General features: G+C 38.5%; 2 protein-coding genes and 1 pseudogene across 2 annotated transcripts; 2 read left to right on the top strand and 1 right to left on the bottom strand.

Moving 5' to 3' along the window:
- Nucleotides 76–4,471, bottom strand: LOC109235634 (annotated as a pseudogene).
- LOC109225709 lies at nucleotides 4,120–9,474 on the top strand. The gene is made up of 2 exons (XM_019390471.1): nucleotides 4,120–4,286; nucleotides 4,390–9,474. Exon 2 carries the CDS (start codon nucleotides 5,086–5,088, stop codon nucleotides 6,247–6,249), a length of 1,164 nt encoding a protein of 387 aa, XP_019246016.1. The 5' UTR covers nucleotides 4,120–4,286; nucleotides 4,390–5,085; the 3' UTR covers nucleotides 6,250–9,474.
- Nucleotides 6,359–6,816, top strand: LOC109235625 (RNA-directed DNA polymerase homolog). Its single transcript, XM_019401806.1, has 2 exons — nucleotides 6,359–6,709; nucleotides 6,772–6,816. Exons 1-2 carry the CDS (start codon nucleotides 6,359–6,361, stop codon nucleotides 6,814–6,816), a joined length of 396 nt encoding a protein of 131 aa, XP_019257351.1.

Genomic DNA, 20,257 nt, shown 5'->3' with positions numbered 1-20,257 from the left:
GGGGGGAGGGGGGGACTGCTTAAGAGTTAGAAGATAGAATAGTTGTAGCTTTGGCTCAACACAAAGAAGACAAATTTATCTTCTCCCTCTTTGTTTCTCACCAGCAAAACCCCCAGCATAAAACAGTTGCAAATACAACTCCAAACAACCACCAATGTAGACAATAATTTGAAACTTGCCTGTGTAGAAGTTATCTATCTGTCAACATAAAAAGGTGAAAAAGAAGAATGGGCTAATTTCCAAGCAGGTGGCTTAAAAAAGGTGGGCCAGCATTTCCTAGACAAGAATCATCCATATTCAGAGAGATTATTGGTACCTTTATATAAGAATGTGGCCGCACAGGATGAGCCATTGGACCAGAATCCTAGAAAATCAAAATAATAGTTAGCACATGTAACTAGTCATCCGCAATTCAGTAGCTCATTGTGGAGCATATTGATTTGGCAATCCATGTAAATATAAGAAGAAGGTATATTATAATGATAAGAACTCGAAAGAACTCGTTGAACCTGTGGGTACTGATACGTTCGAAGCTTTGAAACATCAGCAATCCTTTTCACGGTACTACTTCCCATATCAGATGAGAACTCCTGCATGGATCATTCAAGAACTAATAAGTTAAAGCTACCAGAAAAATGTTTGTGTATCTATCATCTCCAAGAATACATCCAACCTGATCACGGAAAACAGTAAGTCCTTCCTTTAAACTGAGCTGGAACCAGTCACCACATGTAACCCTGCATTGAGCTCAATAGTTAATATAAGTCTTTAACATTGACACGAAAGTACTATCAAAATACACAGCAAACAAGTACACTGCCTTATATCCGATTGTAAAAGCACAGGAGTTGATTTCACTAATTAATTTAACTTAAAAGTATTTTTTGGAAGTAACATATGAATTTTATTGCTCATCAGAAGCAGCAGCAATAAAGAGCTAACTATTTACAGAGAATACAAAGAAAAAAAGGCATATAACTCCTGAAGTGTGCCTCCATGGAATTTAACACGTCCGTGTCATATCATCCATTTTACACCAGAAGAGCTAGAAGATACAAACAGTAATATAACGTAAAATTTTACTAGTATATTAACCAGCCATTTATTTTCTATGAGAAGGGGGGATTGGGTAAATGACAAACCTATTGCCTGTCCAACTGTGGAAGTACTGCAACATCGAAAAATGGGGATTTACTCAGTATTTTAAGAATCTGTATACAAGATATAGTTTATGAATTTCAGTAGCTAATGAAAACATATCACACACCTCATGGCCAATCACACCCAATATTGCCGCGTAATCGGCATCAGTAGCAGTTTCTGGCGACGCCAGGACAAGCTTGGAATTGAATATCTGTTGAAAACAAAGTCAAGAAATGGGGCTTAGTTAATAAAAAGGCATAAATAGAACAATGCATTGCAATAACATCTCAAATATCATACATTCAAGCTCTTGTTTTCCATCGCTCCCCTGGCAATGAGATAAAAACCAGGTTATGATCATACAAGTAAAAAATTTTGGGGGTGGACAAATGAGAAGAAAAATGATAATGTGAAGAAAACAGAGAACTAACATGTTAAATCAGGAACATCAACAACATTAAAAAGATCCAAGTCATACTCCAGACCGAAAACCTGTTAGAAAAATTTAACCAACAAAATTGCCATAGGACCATCAGACAACAGAATATATCTAGCTTGATGTTTATCAAAGAAATGAAAAGCTCACATCTTCATCCCACTTCATAGCTGCCTTCAGCGAATACATCGCATGTGCCGTCTTGGGCAGATCTTGTGCAGGGGTCTAGATTCATAGGGAGACGTTACGGCCTGAACGGGTTGTGAATGTATCATCTCTGCTCTCCAAGTGACCGGCAACCAACGAAAAAAGATAACAGGGCTTCTTGAAAGGATCCTCCCAAACAGTAAAATGTTTTCCTCCCTACAAAAAAAAAAGTGAGAAGAATAATTTGATGAGTGGCATAAGGGTTACAATAAAACAACTTTCAGCAAAAAGTACAGCATGATCCAAATGTACCTCTAGATCTCCTTGCTCTATAAGGTTTCCGTTTGACAACAATACAAGGTACAAGGATTTGTCTGCCTCTATGTGACAGGTGTATTTAGCCATAATGGCATAATGTCAGGGCGATCCTAATGGGAAAAACAATCTCTATTAGCAAGCATTCAAGGAAAGACTATAACAGCCAAGACAACAAAAAAAAGGGGCATACCTGATAGAATGTAATTTTAGGGAAACCCTCAGCCTTAAATTGGGTACAGAAATTGCCTGATGACTTGTAAAGCCCCTGAAGTAAATACAGATTATGTCAATACTTTAAGCATAAAAACCATTAACGGTGTTACTGAAATTTGAAATGCAAGAAAGGATTGCAAATAAGACAAATCCAGCCCTCCTATTTCACCTCTAAGGATGTGTTCTTCTGAGGATATATTTCAGTCACAATCTCCAACGTGAATTTGCTACTCAGAGGAGATTTAAGAGTCATGTGGTGCGAGTCTTAGTGGAAATCTTCTTCCCGAAGCACATTAAGTGTAATGTTTATGAGAAAAAGTAACATCAGGTAATATATGTGTAAAATTTAATGTACATCTTCGAAGATTGTAGGAGCACGACTTCGATATAACTACCTTCAGCGGATTGCCATTGATCTTTATCGCTTGCAACTTCAGATCTTGCCCATTTAGGACAAGTGGGAAAGAACGACCCGTTCAACATAAATTGGCAATAAATTGTGAGTAATGGAATAAATTCAACTATTGAAAAACTTGAGAAGCCTCAATCAACCAACACAACAAAACGTGGAAAAAATGTATTATGGATGAAATATAAACATATCCAAAGGAGTAACAAGATTTACCTTCAACTCTGGGGCTGACAGCAATTTTGGAAGCGACGAACGTACTTTCCTCACCCAGTGAGAATTTCAGATCCACCTAATAGTTATTTGATTTAGTCTCTTAAAACAAGGAGAAAAATCCAGACCTTTACCTAAATTAAGGTCAAGAATCAAGGATACCATGTCAAAATAGTAGTCAGGTTGTTTGTAATCCTTCAAAAAGATTTCCTTTGGTGCTTCCATCTTGGATTCTCCTACTTGTTCTGGAAATTAGACAAATAGTCACGGAAAAGAGCAAAGAAGAATCGAACAAGGCATAATTAAAGCTACTTTTGATGAAAAAGTCAAAAGTAATGAAAGATGCAGTATAATACCTGTAGAATTCAAGAAAACAGAAATTGAAACCACCACTAATGAAATTCAAAGCAAAAAGAATTGGAGATGCAGCCAATCAACCAAGCGGGCAAGAACAAAGATGAACTTTTGATAAGCAGAGAGGGAGATGGAGGGAAAGGGAGGGAACAGTAGGACAGTAGAAAATAAAAAGTATTCTCCTATCAAGAATAATAAACCTCCATCACAAACTAATAGAGCTTAACCTTAAAATTGACAGTCATCTTACACAATATTTTTGAAGCGGCTACAAGCCCTAAATAGCGAAATCCCCATTTGAATTTGATTTCCACATAATCCAATAGAAATATTTCAACCCACTCTACTCTGCTTTACTCAATTTGCTAAAACATAAGAAGTGCTCTCAACTTTGCTTATGAAATTTTAGGGAAGAAGAACGAGGAGAGTTTCTTCTAGTGTGGGTAAAACCTGAAAGATAGATTATAGGGAAATATTTTAGAGCGTAGGTTTTCAGCAAACATTTTAGGGGGAAATTGTAGCGGGAACTTTTAGAAATTTTTTTAGAGCACGCTTATGTAGAGTTGCCTTTACAAATAATAACAAGCACACACAGAAAGCGTTGCGTCACATCTGAATAAATCTTGCCAATAATTTTATGATTTGACAATACTTAAAAAGTGTAGTCTATAGTATTACTAGGAACGCTTTATAATTGTCACCTAATAAATCGTAGCCAAAAGTTCTTCTCAAAGACCAAACTTATAAAGTGTTGTCGTATATATATCTGGCCACGCTTTTCAAGCGTTGTAAATAATTAGTGTGGCCTTAGGCCAAATTTGTTTTGGTGATGTTACCTGAACTTTAATTTGACAAGCACGTATAATAGGCTGACATGACCCTTCAAGCGTAATGGTGTAAATAAAAGAATTAGTTATACCAGAATTACAAATACCCAAATTAAGGGCCCAAATTAGAAGTAGTTTAATGAGCAGCAACGACCCAGATCAATTCAATTGAAGATATAAGCTAGCTAAGAGAGAGAGAGAGAGAGGGGGGCATAACAGAATTCGGGTAAATTCTCTTCCTTTCTTCTCGATTCATCTGAATCTTGTGTTCCCTTCCCTTCTCTTCTTCTTTTCTTCTAAATTCTGATCCAAACCTCTCTTTTCTGCAGGTATCCATTCCCATGGAGAGTTACTAGTTTCTATTTCCTTAATTAGTAGAGTTAGTTTGTAATTCTGTTGCCAATTTTCCATTTATATAAACAGAATATCGTCCCAAAACAATTGTTCTTCATTTAGTTTATCAAAATGCTTAATTCGATAACCAGAACTTGACAATTGGTATCAGAACCGCGATTCTACGACCACAGTATTGAGCAATGTCAGAGGGTACTAGAGTGAAACTTATGGATGACAGGCTAGCTAAGCACGGTGAAGTATTGGAGGGCTTTACCAGTGGACAACAAGCTCTGGGTGAAACTCAACTGGGTATTTAAGGAACACTGGAGATGATACTTGAACGACTGGATAACATGGAGAGAAGGCCTGATCGAAGACAGGAAGTAGGTCGAGGTGATGGGATCTTACCCATACCAGAAGCGAGACAAATTAGACCATAGGGAGCTAATGTTCCTGCTCCTAAATGGAAACTTTCCGGTTTCGAAGGTCAAGATCCAAAGGTATGGATTAGAAAATGTGGAAGGTATTTTAATTTGTATAGAGTACCTGATAATCAAAAGGTGGAAGGAGCTGCACTTTATTTGAATGGTGATGCTAAGATTTGGTATAACCCCTTAATATTGAGTCGAGGAGTACTTACTAGGGCTGAATTTAAACTTGAAATATGCAATAGATTTGGGGATGTAGCGATGAATGATGTAGTGGAGGAGTTTAACAAGCTCTCGCAATTGGGCAGTGTGGATGAGTTTTTGAGTAGGTTCGAATGTTTGAAAGCTCAAATGATAAGCAGAAATCCTGCTCTAAATGAAGAACATTTCCTATCGAGTTCTGTTGGTGCTCTCATGGAGGAAATCAGATTCTCTGTTAAACTGTTTAAGCCAAGAACTCTTAGCTTTGCTATTCAACAAGCAAGGATGCAAGAGAAGGCCATTGAGGCAGCCCAGAAGAAGCAAAAGCAGTTGTACAAGAGCAGTGCAAATTCTGGAAGTTCAGGAGTAACTAGAAATGCAGCAGCAACCAGTTTAAAGCCAACTACCTTCATACTCAGTCCGGAAGTGTATGAATATAGGAAGAATAATCACTTATGCTTCAGATGTGGTGAAAAATATGGCCCTGGGCATCAATGCAAATCCAAGCAACTCCAGTGCATAGTGCGTGAAAGTGAACCAGTGTCCTCAGAGTTAGCATCTGAGCATGAGATTATTATTGAAGGTGATATCGAGGCTGAGTTACAAGAAGCCATTTGTTTGAGTGCGTTGTCTGGTAACACTGTTGGAGTAAATACTATATTAGTAAGTGGAATTATCAAGAATAGAAAGTTGAGTGTGCTAGTTGACTCTGGTAGCACCCATAGTTTCATAGATGAGCAGACAGTGAAAGAAACTGGATATCATCCAGTGTACTCTACTCCAATTAGAGTGACTGTTGCGGATGGCAATTATATGTACTGTAGTTCTACTTGTCCTGAGTTCACTTGGAAGATGACTGGTAAAACCTTCAAGGAGGACTTGAGGATCATCAAGTTGGGAGCGTGTGACATAGTGCTGGGCAATGAATGGATGAAGAAGTTTAACCCCACTACATTTAACCATGAGCACCAAACTGTTACCATTGGGAAGAAGGGCAATAGAGTGGTCTTACAGGCTATCCCTGAAAGGGGAAGATTTAGTATGATAAGTGGAAGCATCATGGGCAAAATATTGAGGAAAGGACAGGTGATAATGACACATTTGTTTCTACTCAAAGTGGAACAGAATCAGGAGCAAGAAGTGGTGGATTCTGCTATTCAAGAGTTGCTGGCCAAAAATGAAGAAGTATTTGCGGAGCCTACAACGCTACCCCCCTCCCACTAGACAATTCGACCATACTATTCCTTTGAAGAGTGGGGCCTCACCAGTATGTTTAAGGCCATACAGATACAACTTCTTCCAGAAAGAAGAGCTAGAGAAGCAAGTTAAAGATATGATGAGCCATGGGATTATACAGCCTAGTCAATCTCCTTTTTCTTCTCCAGCCTTATTAGTAAAGAAAAAGGATGGAACATGGAGATTCTGTGTAGACTACAGGGGCTTGAGAGAGATTACAATTAAAGATAAATATCCAATTCCTATAGTGGATGATTTGTTGGATGAGCTACAAGGGTCTGTGATTTTTTTAAAAATTGATCTGAGAGCCAGGTATCACCAGATCAGAACGAGACCAGCTGATGTGCACAAAACAACATTCAGGACCCACCAAGGCCATTATGAGTTTAGAGTGATGCCTTTTGGGCTCACCAATGCACCTGCTACATTTCAAGCTTTGATGAACCAGGTATTTCAAGCCCATCTTAGGAAGTTTGTTTTGGTTTTCTTTGATGACATTCTGGTCTATAGCAAGTCACTAAACAAACATCTCAGTCACTTGGTTATAGTTTTTGAGATATTGAAGGACCACTCATTGTTTGCCAAAAGGTCTAAGTGTTCTTTTGGACAACCCAAGGTAGAATATATTGGCCATGTGATAACTACTAGGAGTGTCTACTGATCCAGAGAAGATTCAGACAATGATAGAGTGGCCTAAACCATCTAGTGTAAGAGCTCCGAGAGGTTTCCTTGGGCTCACAGGGTATTATAGAAAATATGTCCAGAACTATGGAATCATTTGTAGGCCCTTGACTGAATTGCTCAGGAAGGATGCATTCAAATGGACTGAAGAAGCTGAGACATCATTTGAGACCTTAAAAGCGGCGATGACTAATACACCTGTACTTGTTTTACCTGATTATAGTTAGGAATTTATTGTAGAGACAGATGCAAGTCACTCAGGGATAGGGGGTGTATTGATGTAGAAGGGTAGACCTATAGCATATTTCAGCAAGGTGTTGGCTCCAAGGCACAGAGGTATATCAATCTATGAAAAGGAATACATGGCATTATTCAGTGCTATTGACAAATGGAGGCACTATCTACAATATAGGCATTTTATAGTGAGGACTGATCACACAACCTCAAGTACTTATTGGAACAGAAGGTTACCACGGCAATTCAACAAAAAGGCTTGACGAAGTTACTTGGACTAGACTATGAAGTCTAGTACAAGAAGGGAGCAGAGAATCGAGTTGCAGATGCATTATCCCGGAAGTATGAGGGCATCGAAGAAGTTGGTGCTAGCCATTCAACAACTAATCTACAGGCCATTAGCACTACAGTGCCAAGATGGATGTTTGACATCAGCAATAGCTATGAAGGAGATTCCCAAGTAGCTGAACTCATTGCTGAGCTATCGATAGCTCCTGTTGGACCTCACCTATATCATTACTCAGCTGGCATCCTCAGAAGAAAAAGAAAAATATATGTTGGAGCTTCTGGTGATCTCATATGACAATTATTGACTACCATCCATGATTCACCCTTAGGTGGGCACTCTGGCCAGCTGGGAACCTTCAAAAGATTATCTCAAGTGTTCTATTGGCCTCTCATGAAACAAATGGTTATTCAACATGTAGCCGTTTGTGATGTTTGTCTACGAAACAAAGATGAGACTGTTCCTTATCCAGGCCTCCTTGAACCACTCCCCATACCAGATCAATCTTGGAGACACATAAGCGTGGACTTTATTGAAGGATTACCCAAGTCTAAAGGTAAGGAAGTTATCTTGGTCGTTGTCGACAGAAGATCTAAATTTGCTCATTTCATGGCACTGGCACATCCCTATACAGCCCTCACTGTTGCTAACAAATTCTTTAAGAAGATTCACACTCTACATGGCCTACCCGAGTCTATAGTCACCGACAGAGATAGGATATTTCTCAGCAACTTCTGGCAAGCTCTTTTGAGACTGTTGGGTACTCAACTATATTTTAGTATAACATATCACCCTCAGAGTGATGGCCAAACAGAAAGGGTGAACAAATGTATTGAAAACTACTTGAGGTGTATGACCTCTCACAGACCAGCCAATGGAAGCAATGGTTACCACTAGCAGAGTGGTGGTACAATTTTAACTTCTATACCAGCCTGCAGTGCACCCCATTTGAAGCCTTATATGGCTATTGTCCTCCTCAACTTTCTCTAGGCCCCTTGGTTGACAACACTGTTCCTGCTGCTGATGACTTGGTTATGAGAAGACAACAACAACTCCTACAAGATAATTTGAGCAAGGCTCAAGAGAGAATGAAACTTTATGCAGATGTTAGGAGGACCGAAAGGATTTTTCAGGTGGGAGACATGGTTTATTTGAAGTTGCAACCATACAGACAAGTCTCATAGGCCTTGAGGAGAAATTTGAAGCTCAGTTCCAAGTTCTATGGTCCCTATAAAGTGATTGCGAAGATAGGTCAAGTGGCATACAAGCTTGAGCTTCCTGCTGATTCTAAGGTCCATCCAGTTTTTCATGTTTCTTGTTGAAAAAGAAGGTGGGCACTGGGGTGGTGGTGCAGACTTCATTGCCTATGACCGGTAAAGATGGACAATTTCTAGTCAGGCCTGTTAAAATATTGCAAAGACAAATGGTGAAACAAGGTAATACAGCTGTTGTCAAGGTCCTCGTCCATTGGTCTAATTTGGTGCCAGAGGATGCAACTTGGGAAGACTACCAGTTTCTCAAATCCAAGTTCCCTAATTTCAATTCCCATCCTTGAGGACAAGGTTGTTTTTAAAAGGAGGGGTACGTCATGACCCTTCAAGCTCAATGGTGTAAATAAAAGAATTAGTTATACCAGAATTACTAATACCCAAATGAAGGGCCCATATTAGAAGTAGTTTAATGAGCAGCAACGGCCCATATCAATTCAATTGAAGATATAAGCCAGCTAAGAGAGAGAGATGGGCATAACAGAATTCGGTTTCTCGATTCATCTGAACCTCGTGTTCCCTTCCCTTCCCTTCTTCTTCTTCTTCTTCTTCTTCTTCTTCTTCTTCTTCTTCTTCTAAATTCTAATCCAAACCTCTCTTTTCTGCAGGTATCCATTCCCATGGAGAGTTACTAGTTTCTATTTCCTTAATTAGTAGAGTTAGTTTGTAATTCAATTGCCAATTTTCCATTTATCCCAAAACAATTGTTCTTCATTTAGTTTATCAAAATGCTTAATTCGATAACCAGAACTTGAAATAGGCTTAGAAGCGACAAAGCCTTCCTTCTAAATAACTCTTCCAACAATAGAACTAAGTGTTGCAAGTCATAAAACAACAACCAAGACATAATCCTAAGTTTAATAGAGTGTCTTTAAGGTCCTTTTATGAAATTAAAAATCCATTAAAAATGCTGAAAAGGAAAAGGCCGACAAGGTCATGATTATGTTTGAAACATTGGTTTTCAGTGTCATAAAATTGCATAAAAACTAAGCAAGCCATGTTCTTGTAGCTTGAGTTATACCACAAAAGTGAAACAGGACTGGCAATACGTGTTGGGATCATTGTTTAAAATCAGGCCATGCGCGTCATCCTTTGCTTTTTTATAATCCAGTTCTCCTATGCAGCTGAATTCTCTGGCTTGTTGCTCAAAGTAACATTTCTGACAGATAGATGGCCCTATATCCACAAATACATGATTATTTTGTAATTTGGATTATCAAAAGAGAAATCTCTTTAAGCTCGCAGTAATTTGTTACCATTGAAGAGTCTTTGGGGAGTAACTTGTAGTAACCATATATCTCATCATACTTTAGTATAAAGTTAGTATTTCATGTGGAAAAGGAAAAAAAATACGATCTCATACATTAGTTAATTAATCTTACTCTATCCCCGAGGACTGAGAAAATCAAACTATTTAAAAATACCGGTGTGAATCCAGATATTAATTCTTAAGTTTTTGAAACAAAAGTTTATTTCGAAAATCGTGCAAATCATAAAATTTAAAAAAGAATCATAATTGTAAGAACTATGTTTGATTCCACAACTAAAAAGAATAATAATAATATCCTATAAAACGGGACATATAGAAAATACTAGCTAGTAGTATGTAACTTGGTGTCACATACCTGTTAGACTCCTACCACGTATCAAGCATAACAAGTCTAGTATATTCGTTAACCCCCCAAAAGCAGTCTAGCATATACAGAAAATTAGTTTCGTTTTCGTAATGTAAAGCAATGCGTGAAAAATATAAAGAATCAACAGATTATATACACCCGAAAGAAAAATCTCAAGAAAAACGGGAAAAGGTCCAAATTGTTTATTTGAAATGGTTTAAATTTGCCCTCCGTTATATTTTTAGTCCATTTATAATTTTTTTGGTTTGCAAACAATCTTATATTTGCCTTTACCATTAACAGAGCGCCAGCGTGAAATGAGTGGACTCCACATATCGAAATTCTTTGAAAAAAATAATCTGAATTTACATTTCAACTTTTGAATATGATTCCCTCCTGTTAGAGATTCGTTAGAGTTAAAAAGAAAATACGAGACTTTTTCCTAACGACAACTATATTGTAGAACAAAAAATCACAAAATTATTCAATTTCGGAAGATGTTTAATTGATGAATGTTTTGACTACCGACATATCCAAATTCCACCAATTATCCACCAAGAATCTTTAGTACGTAGCCACTACCGAGAATATTTAAATGTAAAGTATGGCTCAATATTTCTTTTGGGACGTTGAAGAAAGTTGACTTGCATGACATTATGGAAAGTGGTTGAGTGTTATATGTTATCATTGGCTAATACTCCACACCATTCAGTTAACAACTTTTGCTTTTTATTATTCTTGTTTATCTACAATTTCGTCGTTAATTTATCAAAGGGACACCAACATCCAGCTAAATATTGTTTTTTCAGTAGGTCAACAACGTTCCTGTTATCTTCTGATATTTAAATGGACAAAAAAACTATAAAATAAAAGATTGTATAAAATTAACTGCTGCAATAATTTCAAGAGCATGAGACTAGAGTGGCAGAAAATTATATATGGATTTGGCAAGTAATAATTCAAAACAAATTAAAGTAAGCCAAATGGACATGCAGAAGGCAGATTTTATTCCCATAGCATAAGTACTCTTCCTTTTGCTTTTGGCGTATATGTATGAATTCTTAATTGAATGAGCTCATTTCATCGACAACCCCACCCTAGCAATGCCAAGAATTCCAGTCTCTCAAAGAAGGAGATATCGATTGATTCAAATCCCAAGACACCAACGTGCTCTCACTATGTCAAACCTGGCCTCCACTCCCTCAGAACTCACAAAGGGGCAACCAAATATTTTTTGTCCAACCTCCGTTGCCTCAAGATCATCAACCCCTTTCTTGGATAGAACAAGGTCTAATGGGCCATGCAATATCATTCAACATGATACTGGATGGACAAGAAACAGTGATTGTTCTCCAAAACTCTCACTTCCTAGCTCAACTAGTCTAAGAGGGAATGCACATGGCCATGAACAATTATCTCAACCATGTGTGGATGAACAACATTCTTCATCCACTGGCTCCTTCAATGAACTCAAACCTAGCTCAGTCAATGAGGAGCCAATGGAGCTTACCAACCCAATACAAACTCATAACATGCCAGTGGATCTCCCATTCTTTCCTCCGGGGGAGATCTCCAACATGAATCCTATATTCATGCCTTGGACCACTCCAACCAACAGTGCATCAACCCCGGCGAATGCTCACATGCAAGCTCCACCCCATGCAAACAATGCTCCAACACAGGATCCCCTAAATGCCCCCTCTCCCCCATGTACCACAGAATGCTCCCCAAGATCACCCCCCTCTCAATGCTCCAGAACAAGAAGATCATCAAATGGAGGAAGAAGAGGAAATGAACTTGCTGGAGTCAGAACAAGTCCTAGAATTTTCAAGTCTAAACGAGGTAAAAGTTTATCTATTCAGGGAAATGTGAGAGAAGAGATATATTCTCAGTTGCGTCCCAGCACTCTACAAGTGCTCGATGGATGTCAGACCTCCACAGGACCCAACAGTGGGGGAGCCATGAAATGATATTGGTTCCATCGATAAGGAGGAAACCAATCTCCCCATCTCAGAGAGTGAGGGAAAATGGCAACAATCTCAACCACAATCAAGTTGATATGATGTACCGCCCAACAAATTTTATTATCTGGAATATAAGGGGAGGGGGGAGGGGAGGGCAACAATGATGTCTTTAGGATGAACTTTAGGGAAATGCTTGACACTCATAATCCGTGTATGGTGACCCATATGAAAACTAGAATGGAAAATCACATTTCCCTTCTAAGTGACTTCTCTTTCTCACAAATGATTGAAGTCCCTGCAGAGGGATAATCTGGAGGAATGGTAATACTTTTGAACTCTGATTTAGTCAATGTGAACAATTTTGTTAGAAGGAATCAAGAAATCCATGCCAACATTGAGGTACATCCGTTTAAAACTTCTTGGCTTTTCTCTTCAATATATACTAGCACAAATATTGCTAATAGGCATTCCCTTTGGAATAATATAAAAAGTATTCGTGATACCTATAAAGGTCCTTGGCTTTAGGGGAAATTTTAACGATACTTTTAGTGCAAATGATAAGCTTGGAGGTAATTTTATTAATCATAGACGTAGCTCTTGTTTATGGAATAGCATTAATAAGTGCAACCTCTTAGACCTAGGTTTTAAAGGATGCAAGTATACTTGGTCCAATCACCGTAGGAAATCCAATAAGTTAATCATGGAAAGGCTTGATAGGATTTTTGTTAATGATAAATGGACTAACATTTTTCCTAAGGCTGTGGTTATTCACCTTCCAAAGACTCACTCCGATCATAACCCGTTGTTACTTCAATTGTCCCCTAAAAACTCTTGTCATAATGGAATACCTTTCAGACTAGAAACAATTTGGTGTAAGAACCCAGATTTCATTAATATAGTTAGTGCTCGTCGACAAACTGATGATCTAAACAAAGCTCATGAGGTACTAAAAGAAAAGGTCATTCCCTGGAAAAATGATATTTTTGGAGATATTTTTAAAAAGAAAAAAATAATTCTGGCTCGTTTGCATGGTATTCAAAATTCTCCTAACTATCATACTAGTTTGTTCTTAATGAACCTTGAATTAAACCTCGAACAAGATTATAATGCTATTCTTAAAATGAAAGAAGATTTTTGAAAATTCGATCTCAAATATCTTGGTGTAGTGGAGGGGATGCTAATACAAGATTTTTTCATATTATGGCTTCTAATAGAAACGTCATAATTCGATAATGTACTTCAAAGATAAAAAAGGAGACTGGATCGCAGATGCAAATTCTATTTTTGATCATACCTTTAATTTCTTTAAAAATTCTTATACAACTTATAAGGAGGTTAGTAAGAAAGCTTTGTTTAAGAATCAAGCCCCTAGTCATCCTTCTATTAATTTAGATAGCATGGATGTCTCTAGCCTTAGAAGAGATCACTAATGCAGTTTTCTCATTTAAACCCTTCAAGGCCCCTGGTCCGGACGGAATCCACCCCTTTTTCTACCAAAGGTATTGGAACATTTTTTGGAATAATTACTGCCAAAAATATCTTTTAATTCCAAAAATACTAATTACTTTTGTAATGGCAATTTGAATGATATTAACTCCTATTTATTTATTATCTATATCACGCCAGATGTTCTATGGATACAAGCTATTTAATGCCCCGAAGGATTCTTTTTTTGATTCTGGGCTGCGAGAGTTATTTCATAAATCAGAAGAAAAGTAGGGCGTTTCCTAGTCTTTTTGATTTTTACGAAATGCGAGCTGTCTAGGCACACAGCCAAACAAGTCCAAATTAAGTCAAGTTTTTGCTCCTTTTTGATATTTTAGCCTAACTCATTGCTTAAGAATTAAGAGACTTAGTGAATTTAATTAGTACCAAAAACCTCCTCTTGGCAAAAAAAAAAAAAATAAAAATAAAGACCTCTTCTGGTTTCAACAACCTCTTGTGAGTCTTCTTTTCGATTATAATCGATGGAATCGACCATTTCGATCTCACAAAGATGCAATTTCAGTGAATTGTCATTTACTGATCTCATCTTTTACGGAATCGATTCTCTTTTTGACTGTACAAGAATATGTGGAGCTCAGCATGTCTGGAAGCACAGGAGAACGTTTGATCTTTTGAACCGCTTCAAGCTATCATGACAATTCACCAATCTTGGGGAGGTTTGTGATGATTTTTCAATCTTTTCTACTAGGTAATCTAGTATCCTTATGCATGAAGATAATCAATTCGGTCGTTGTGGTCGGACTCTATTATGGATTTCTGACCACATGTAACACTCCTCAAATTTATAAAAGTTTCGAGACACACTAATTATAGGATTAAATTATTTTTTTCTTTTTTTTATCTTGCCTATAGTGAAAAAAAATATTATACACACACACACACACACACACACACACACATATATATATATACACACTTAAATAATTGGATATAAAATTAGGAAATATTAATAACTTTAATATTATTAATTATTAAAAGTGGGTATCATTAATTACTAGTTAAGTCAAACAAAAAAAAAAAAAGAAAAAAAAAGAAAGAAAGCAAAAGAAAAGGCACCTGCAAGCCTAAAGCCCATAAAGGGCTCTTGGCAGGAAAAGGCGTAAGCCTTAGGAAAAATAAAAACAGAACTCGACATTCTGTTTGCCCAAGAAACAGAAGCGGCGTTCAGCGAAATATCACACAGGCAAAGAAAGTTCTAGGACTCTTTACAAATCACTAATTCTTGAACTCAGGTATATAAAATTTCCTATAGTCAATTATCCTAAAGTAGTAGTAGGTAAGAATTGGATAGTTAATTCCCTTCTTTCTCTGTATCAACATTAAATTTCATGTTAGGTGTGAAACTTTGAAATTAATTCAATTGTTTGACGGGTATAAATTGGACTGGGTCCTACGTATTGGCTCAAGGAGTTTTGAGGTGAGTTGACATAACCCTTTACTAAAGTGGTTTAACTCACAAAAGCACGCATACAAGGTATTTGATGAATTGCTTAAAAGAGTTTATAATTACTTAATTGGAGCGAGTGAGTACCTATTAACTTAAAATTATTCTAGCAAAAGTTTAGAAGATTTAATATGATATATGTGCATAAATTTTCAGATTTTTGTGTTATTCTTATATGCCATTTTCATGTTGAAAATTTATGAAGAAGCAAGAATCTTTAGAAATACTTTTGAATGTTTATTTCATTCTTATGACATGATTTACAATTAAGGATACCAGCATGAGTATGTATATGATGTTCCAAAAAAGATTTAGACTTAAAAAGTCACAAGAAGAAGTTTTAGAAAGAATTTTTTTGGGAGTATCCTTTATTCTGAGAAGGGGTCATCGTCCAGGCCGAGGGTCCTTACAAGGCGTTGACTTCCTGAAACTATTTGTGCCAAAGTAAGGAGCACACGAGCCGAGGGTCTCGTTGCTGAGAATTTACTTAGCCATGCTAAGGTATGATACATGAGCGCTGAGAACCATGAAACGAGTGGCACCTCATGGATTGGGCCTATTCGATCAGGTTGGGATCGAACCCGTGCCGATCACACGGTGACTAAGACATAAATAGGTCAGGATAGTTGGAACTTCCAAAGTACAAAGTGAAGTATTCTTTTTATAAGGAAAAAAAAGAAAAGAATTTCTTTTAGAATATTCATAAACTGCTATTATGCAAATATTTTAGAATTATTCTTATAAGCTTTTGTTTTACATGCATTTAGAATCTTTGCTCGTAATGTATATGTTTTTAAAGTTTTGTCCTCTTTCGTTGAGACTCACAGAGTACAATGGATGGTACTAACTATTTTGGGAACCTACATTGGTCTGCGGTACAATGTAAGAACCGGTTTTGCAAGCGAGCAGGCTATGAGTTAGGACTTCTCTCTCTTCTAGTGCTATTGGTGAGCTCCATTTTTGTTCGTGGAGTATTCTTTAGAGTCATCTTTACTTAGCTATTTCTTTGTTTACTTAGAGAATTGTAACGACGATCCGACCGGTCGTTTTGAGCGTTTGCATTTTCCTCGCCAGTTTTCGGGCATGACTAGCCCCGTGTGCTATATTATGACTTATTTAAATCGTCGGTTTTGATTTTCAGGATAATCGGAATAGATTTGGAAGAACAATTCTCAGTCTGAAGCTTTAAATTTGAAAGGTTTGACCAAGTTTTGGCTTTTTAGTATTCGATCTCGGATTTGAATTTTTATGATTTGGTTAGCTCCGTTAGGTGATTTTGGACTTGGGAGCGCGTCCAGAATGTATTTTGGAGGTCCGTGGTAGGTTTAGGCTTGAATTGGCAAAATTGGAAATTTGGCATTTTCCGGTCGGTAGTGGAAATCTTGATATCGGGTTCGGAATGGAATTTTAGAAATTGGAGTAGATCCGTTATGTCATTTGTGAGGAGTGCGCAAAATTTTAGGTCATTCGGACGAGGTTTGATAGACTTTTTGATCGAATTCGGAATTTGGAAGTTTTGGAATTCTTAGGCTTGAATCCGAGAGTGATTCGATATTTTGATGTTGTTTTGAGCGGTCCGAAGGTTGGAACAAGTTTGAATGATGTTATGGGATGTGTTGGCATGTTTGGTTGAGGTCCCGAGGGCCTCGGGTGAGTTTCGGGGTGGTTTCGGACCATTTCTAGTTGCTTGTTTTTGGCTTCTGGGGTGTACAGTGCGTTAGCATAGATCTGACCGCGTTAGCATAGAGAAAATTTGGAAAATGGAGTTGTGCTATGCGATTGCGTAAGTCTTCCCGCGATCGCATAGAGTAAAATCTCTGCTGTACTGACCCGACTTTGGAAGCTTATATCTCACAATATATAAGGAATTTGAAGATGATCCAAAAAGGAAAGTTGTAGCCCTTGATGTCTAGTTTTCAGAAAGTTAAACCAATTGTAATTTGGAGTTCTGTACGAAAAGTTATGACTATTATACTAGAGGCTGTCTGGAAGAGTTGGAGAAGGCTGTTGGAAAAATTTGTTCTACGCGATCGCGGGGGAATGGCCGCGATCTCATAGGGTAAAAGAAGGGCTGGAAAATTTTGTGCTTCGCTATCGCATTAGTTTGTCCGCGATAGCATAGGGTAAGGCCTGGGAAGATTATAAAGTACTCTATTTCGAGGATTTCGGCCATTTTTGCATTTTTGGAGCTATGGAGCTCGTATTGAGGCGATTTTTTAAGGGATTTTCAGAGGATTGAATGGGGTAAGTGTTCCTCACTCAAATTTTGGTTAAATCCCATGATTATGTCTTGATTATTATCATTTAATTTGGGAATTTGGGGTGAAAATTGGAAAAATGGAAGAAGGTTTGGACAGTTGATTTTGGGGATTTGGATGGCCATTTGATGTCGGATTTTGGTGAATTTGATATGGGTAGACTCGTGAGCGAATGGGTTTCTCAGTTTTGTGATTTTTATCGGATTCCGAGACATGGGCTCGGGGGTCGGGTTTGACCAATTTTGGGATTTTTGATGTAAATTGGTTATTTTCGAGTAGGCTTTGTTCCCTTAGCATATTTTGATGGTATGGTGCTGTTTTTTGTTAGATTTGGAGCATCCGGAGGCTGAGTTGAGAGGCGAAGGCATCGCGGGCTAGAGTTTGGACCGATTTGAGGTAAGTAATGATTGTAAATGTTGTCCTGAGGGTATGAAACCCCGGATTTGACATCGTTGTGCTACTTTGAGGTGATGCACACGCTAGATGACGAGCGTGGGGTCGTGCACCCTTGGGGATTGTGACTTGGTTCGTCCCGTACGACTATTAAGTCGCGTGTTTGATTGAAAACTGTTTGATATTATTGTGTTTTGGAAAGTATTACTATGTTTTAGGCTGGATGCCATATTTGGGCCTCGTGCCAACTGTTTTGGACCCTTAGGTGCTTTTTACTACTATTCCTTACTGTTTTGACTTATTATCTATACTCAGTCATGCTGTTTTACTGATTTCATAACTCAGTCGTATTTACTCCGTTTTGATACTTTAAATGATATTTTGGGCTGAGTTTCCTGTTTTACTGTTGCCCGAGTGGCTTGAGAGGTTTCTGACTGAGTGAGGCCGAGGGCCTGTGTTGTGAGGATATTATGGGATCGGGCTGCACGCCGCAGTAGGTTGTTACTGATTCATGATATTGTGAGGCCGAGGGCCTGATTGATTTATGCCACGAGGTGGCTTGTTGTTATGTGAGGCCGAGGGCGTGATTGATTTATGCCATGAGGTGGCTTGTTGTTATGTGAGGCCGAGGGCTTGATTGATTATGCCACGAGATGGCTTGTTATAGCGCTTGGGCTGTAGGAGCCCCTCCGGAGTCTGTACACCCCCAGTGAGCGCGGGTACCCAGTGTGAGGATGTGATGTAGCCCGAGGGGCTGTTGTTGATTCATGTTGTTGCCCGAGGGGCTGTTCTTGACTCATGTTTTGCCCGAGGGGCGGTTCTTGATTTATGTTATGCCCAAGGGGCTGTTTGCGAGTGGTTGTGAGGTAGCCCGAGGGGCTGGTTCTGTTGATATTATGCCCGAGGGGCGGTTTATGGTACATGTTTTTTCCCAAGGGGCTGTTTATGTTTCTATCATTTTTACTCACTGTTTTTATCACTCGTTTGAAGCTATTGGAAGATGTTTTAAAAAGGAAAGGGTTTTTTTCACTGAAACTGAGTTTGATTTATGAAATAAATGATTTCTGTACTGTTTTGGAAATGTACAGTATTTGCTGTAGCGTTATGACGTGGCTTACGTGTTTTCTTACTGCTCAGCTTTCATTTACTTTTGTTACTTACTGAGTTAGCGTACTCACATTACTCCCTGCACCTTGTGTGCAGATTCAGGTATTTCTGAACCCGATAGTGGATGTTGGTTGCTCAGTGGCAGAGTCATCAGAGTTAGCAAGGTAGCTGCCTAGCGTTCGCAGCCCTCCTCTCTCCCTCTTACCTTCCTTAGCCTGTTATAGTTTATTTTCAGACTCTTCGTTGTATTCAAACCTTAGTAGATGCTCGTGACTTGTGACACTCCGATGTCGTGCTTGTGTATTTATTCCGCACTGTTTATTTAGACTTACATTATGAGATTATTAATTAATTAATGGCTTAAAAATGACTTTTACTAAATATTGATTGAATTCGGGAATTGTGTCGGCTGGCCTAGTTTCACGATCGGCGCCATCACGACCGGATCGATTTTAGGGCCGTGACAAGTTGGTATCAGAGCCTAGGTTACATAGGTCTCACGAGTCATGAGCATGTTTAGTAGAGTCTCGCGGATCGATACGGAGATGTTCGTACTTATCCTCGGGAGGCTGCATAACCTTTAGGAAATCCCGCATTCTTGAATTCTTATCGTGCGTCCTTGATTCAGCTTGGAATGTAACTCTTGAAATTCCTTCCACATGTTCGTATGCGCGCATGAGCGCTCGGTATCAGCTGTGCATCGACGGCTTGTGATTCCCTGATCGAAGAGCGAGATGTGATTTTTGTGTGTTGATGTTGGGTCAGTCTGGAGGACTTGAGGCTGGACCTTGCCTGTAGCTTGAGCCCTGAGATGTTGATTGTGTGAGCGCGTGTTTTTGGATTTATATGTTCGTTAGTGTCCCTATTAGGGGAAGTGATGGTTGGATAGCTACGTGATGAGTATGATGTGACTGCGAGATGTGTTCATGTGATTTGGAGGAGACAAGAAGGGTCTGCTTGGGGGTAGTATGAACTATCCAGTGCTTGATTTCCATTGTGATTTGATGTGTAGCCCAAGTTGTGGGCGTGTTGAAGGATCTTTTCATGTTGTCTAGTTGGGGAAGTGAAGTAGATTTCATGTAGTGATATGAGTTCAGAATCAGGAAGATTAAGTGATTGTGTAATAGTTATGATTATGGAAGAGTATAGAGAAATACCAGTTTGAGGCTAAGCAGGTGGATTATCTCCTGCGGGGTGTTCTGAGATTTGTGTGATCCTCATGTAATTGGTTGGGAGTCC

This window comes from Nicotiana attenuata, chromosome 1 (genome assembly GCF_001879085.1).
Source record: "Nicotiana attenuata strain UT chromosome 1, NIATTr2, whole genome shotgun sequence".
Lineage (NCBI taxonomy): Eukaryota > Viridiplantae > Streptophyta > Magnoliopsida > Solanales > Solanaceae > Nicotiana > Nicotiana attenuata.
The sequence above is the reverse complement of the archived record's forward strand: the minus strand, read 5'-3'. Positions and strand labels throughout refer to the sequence as shown.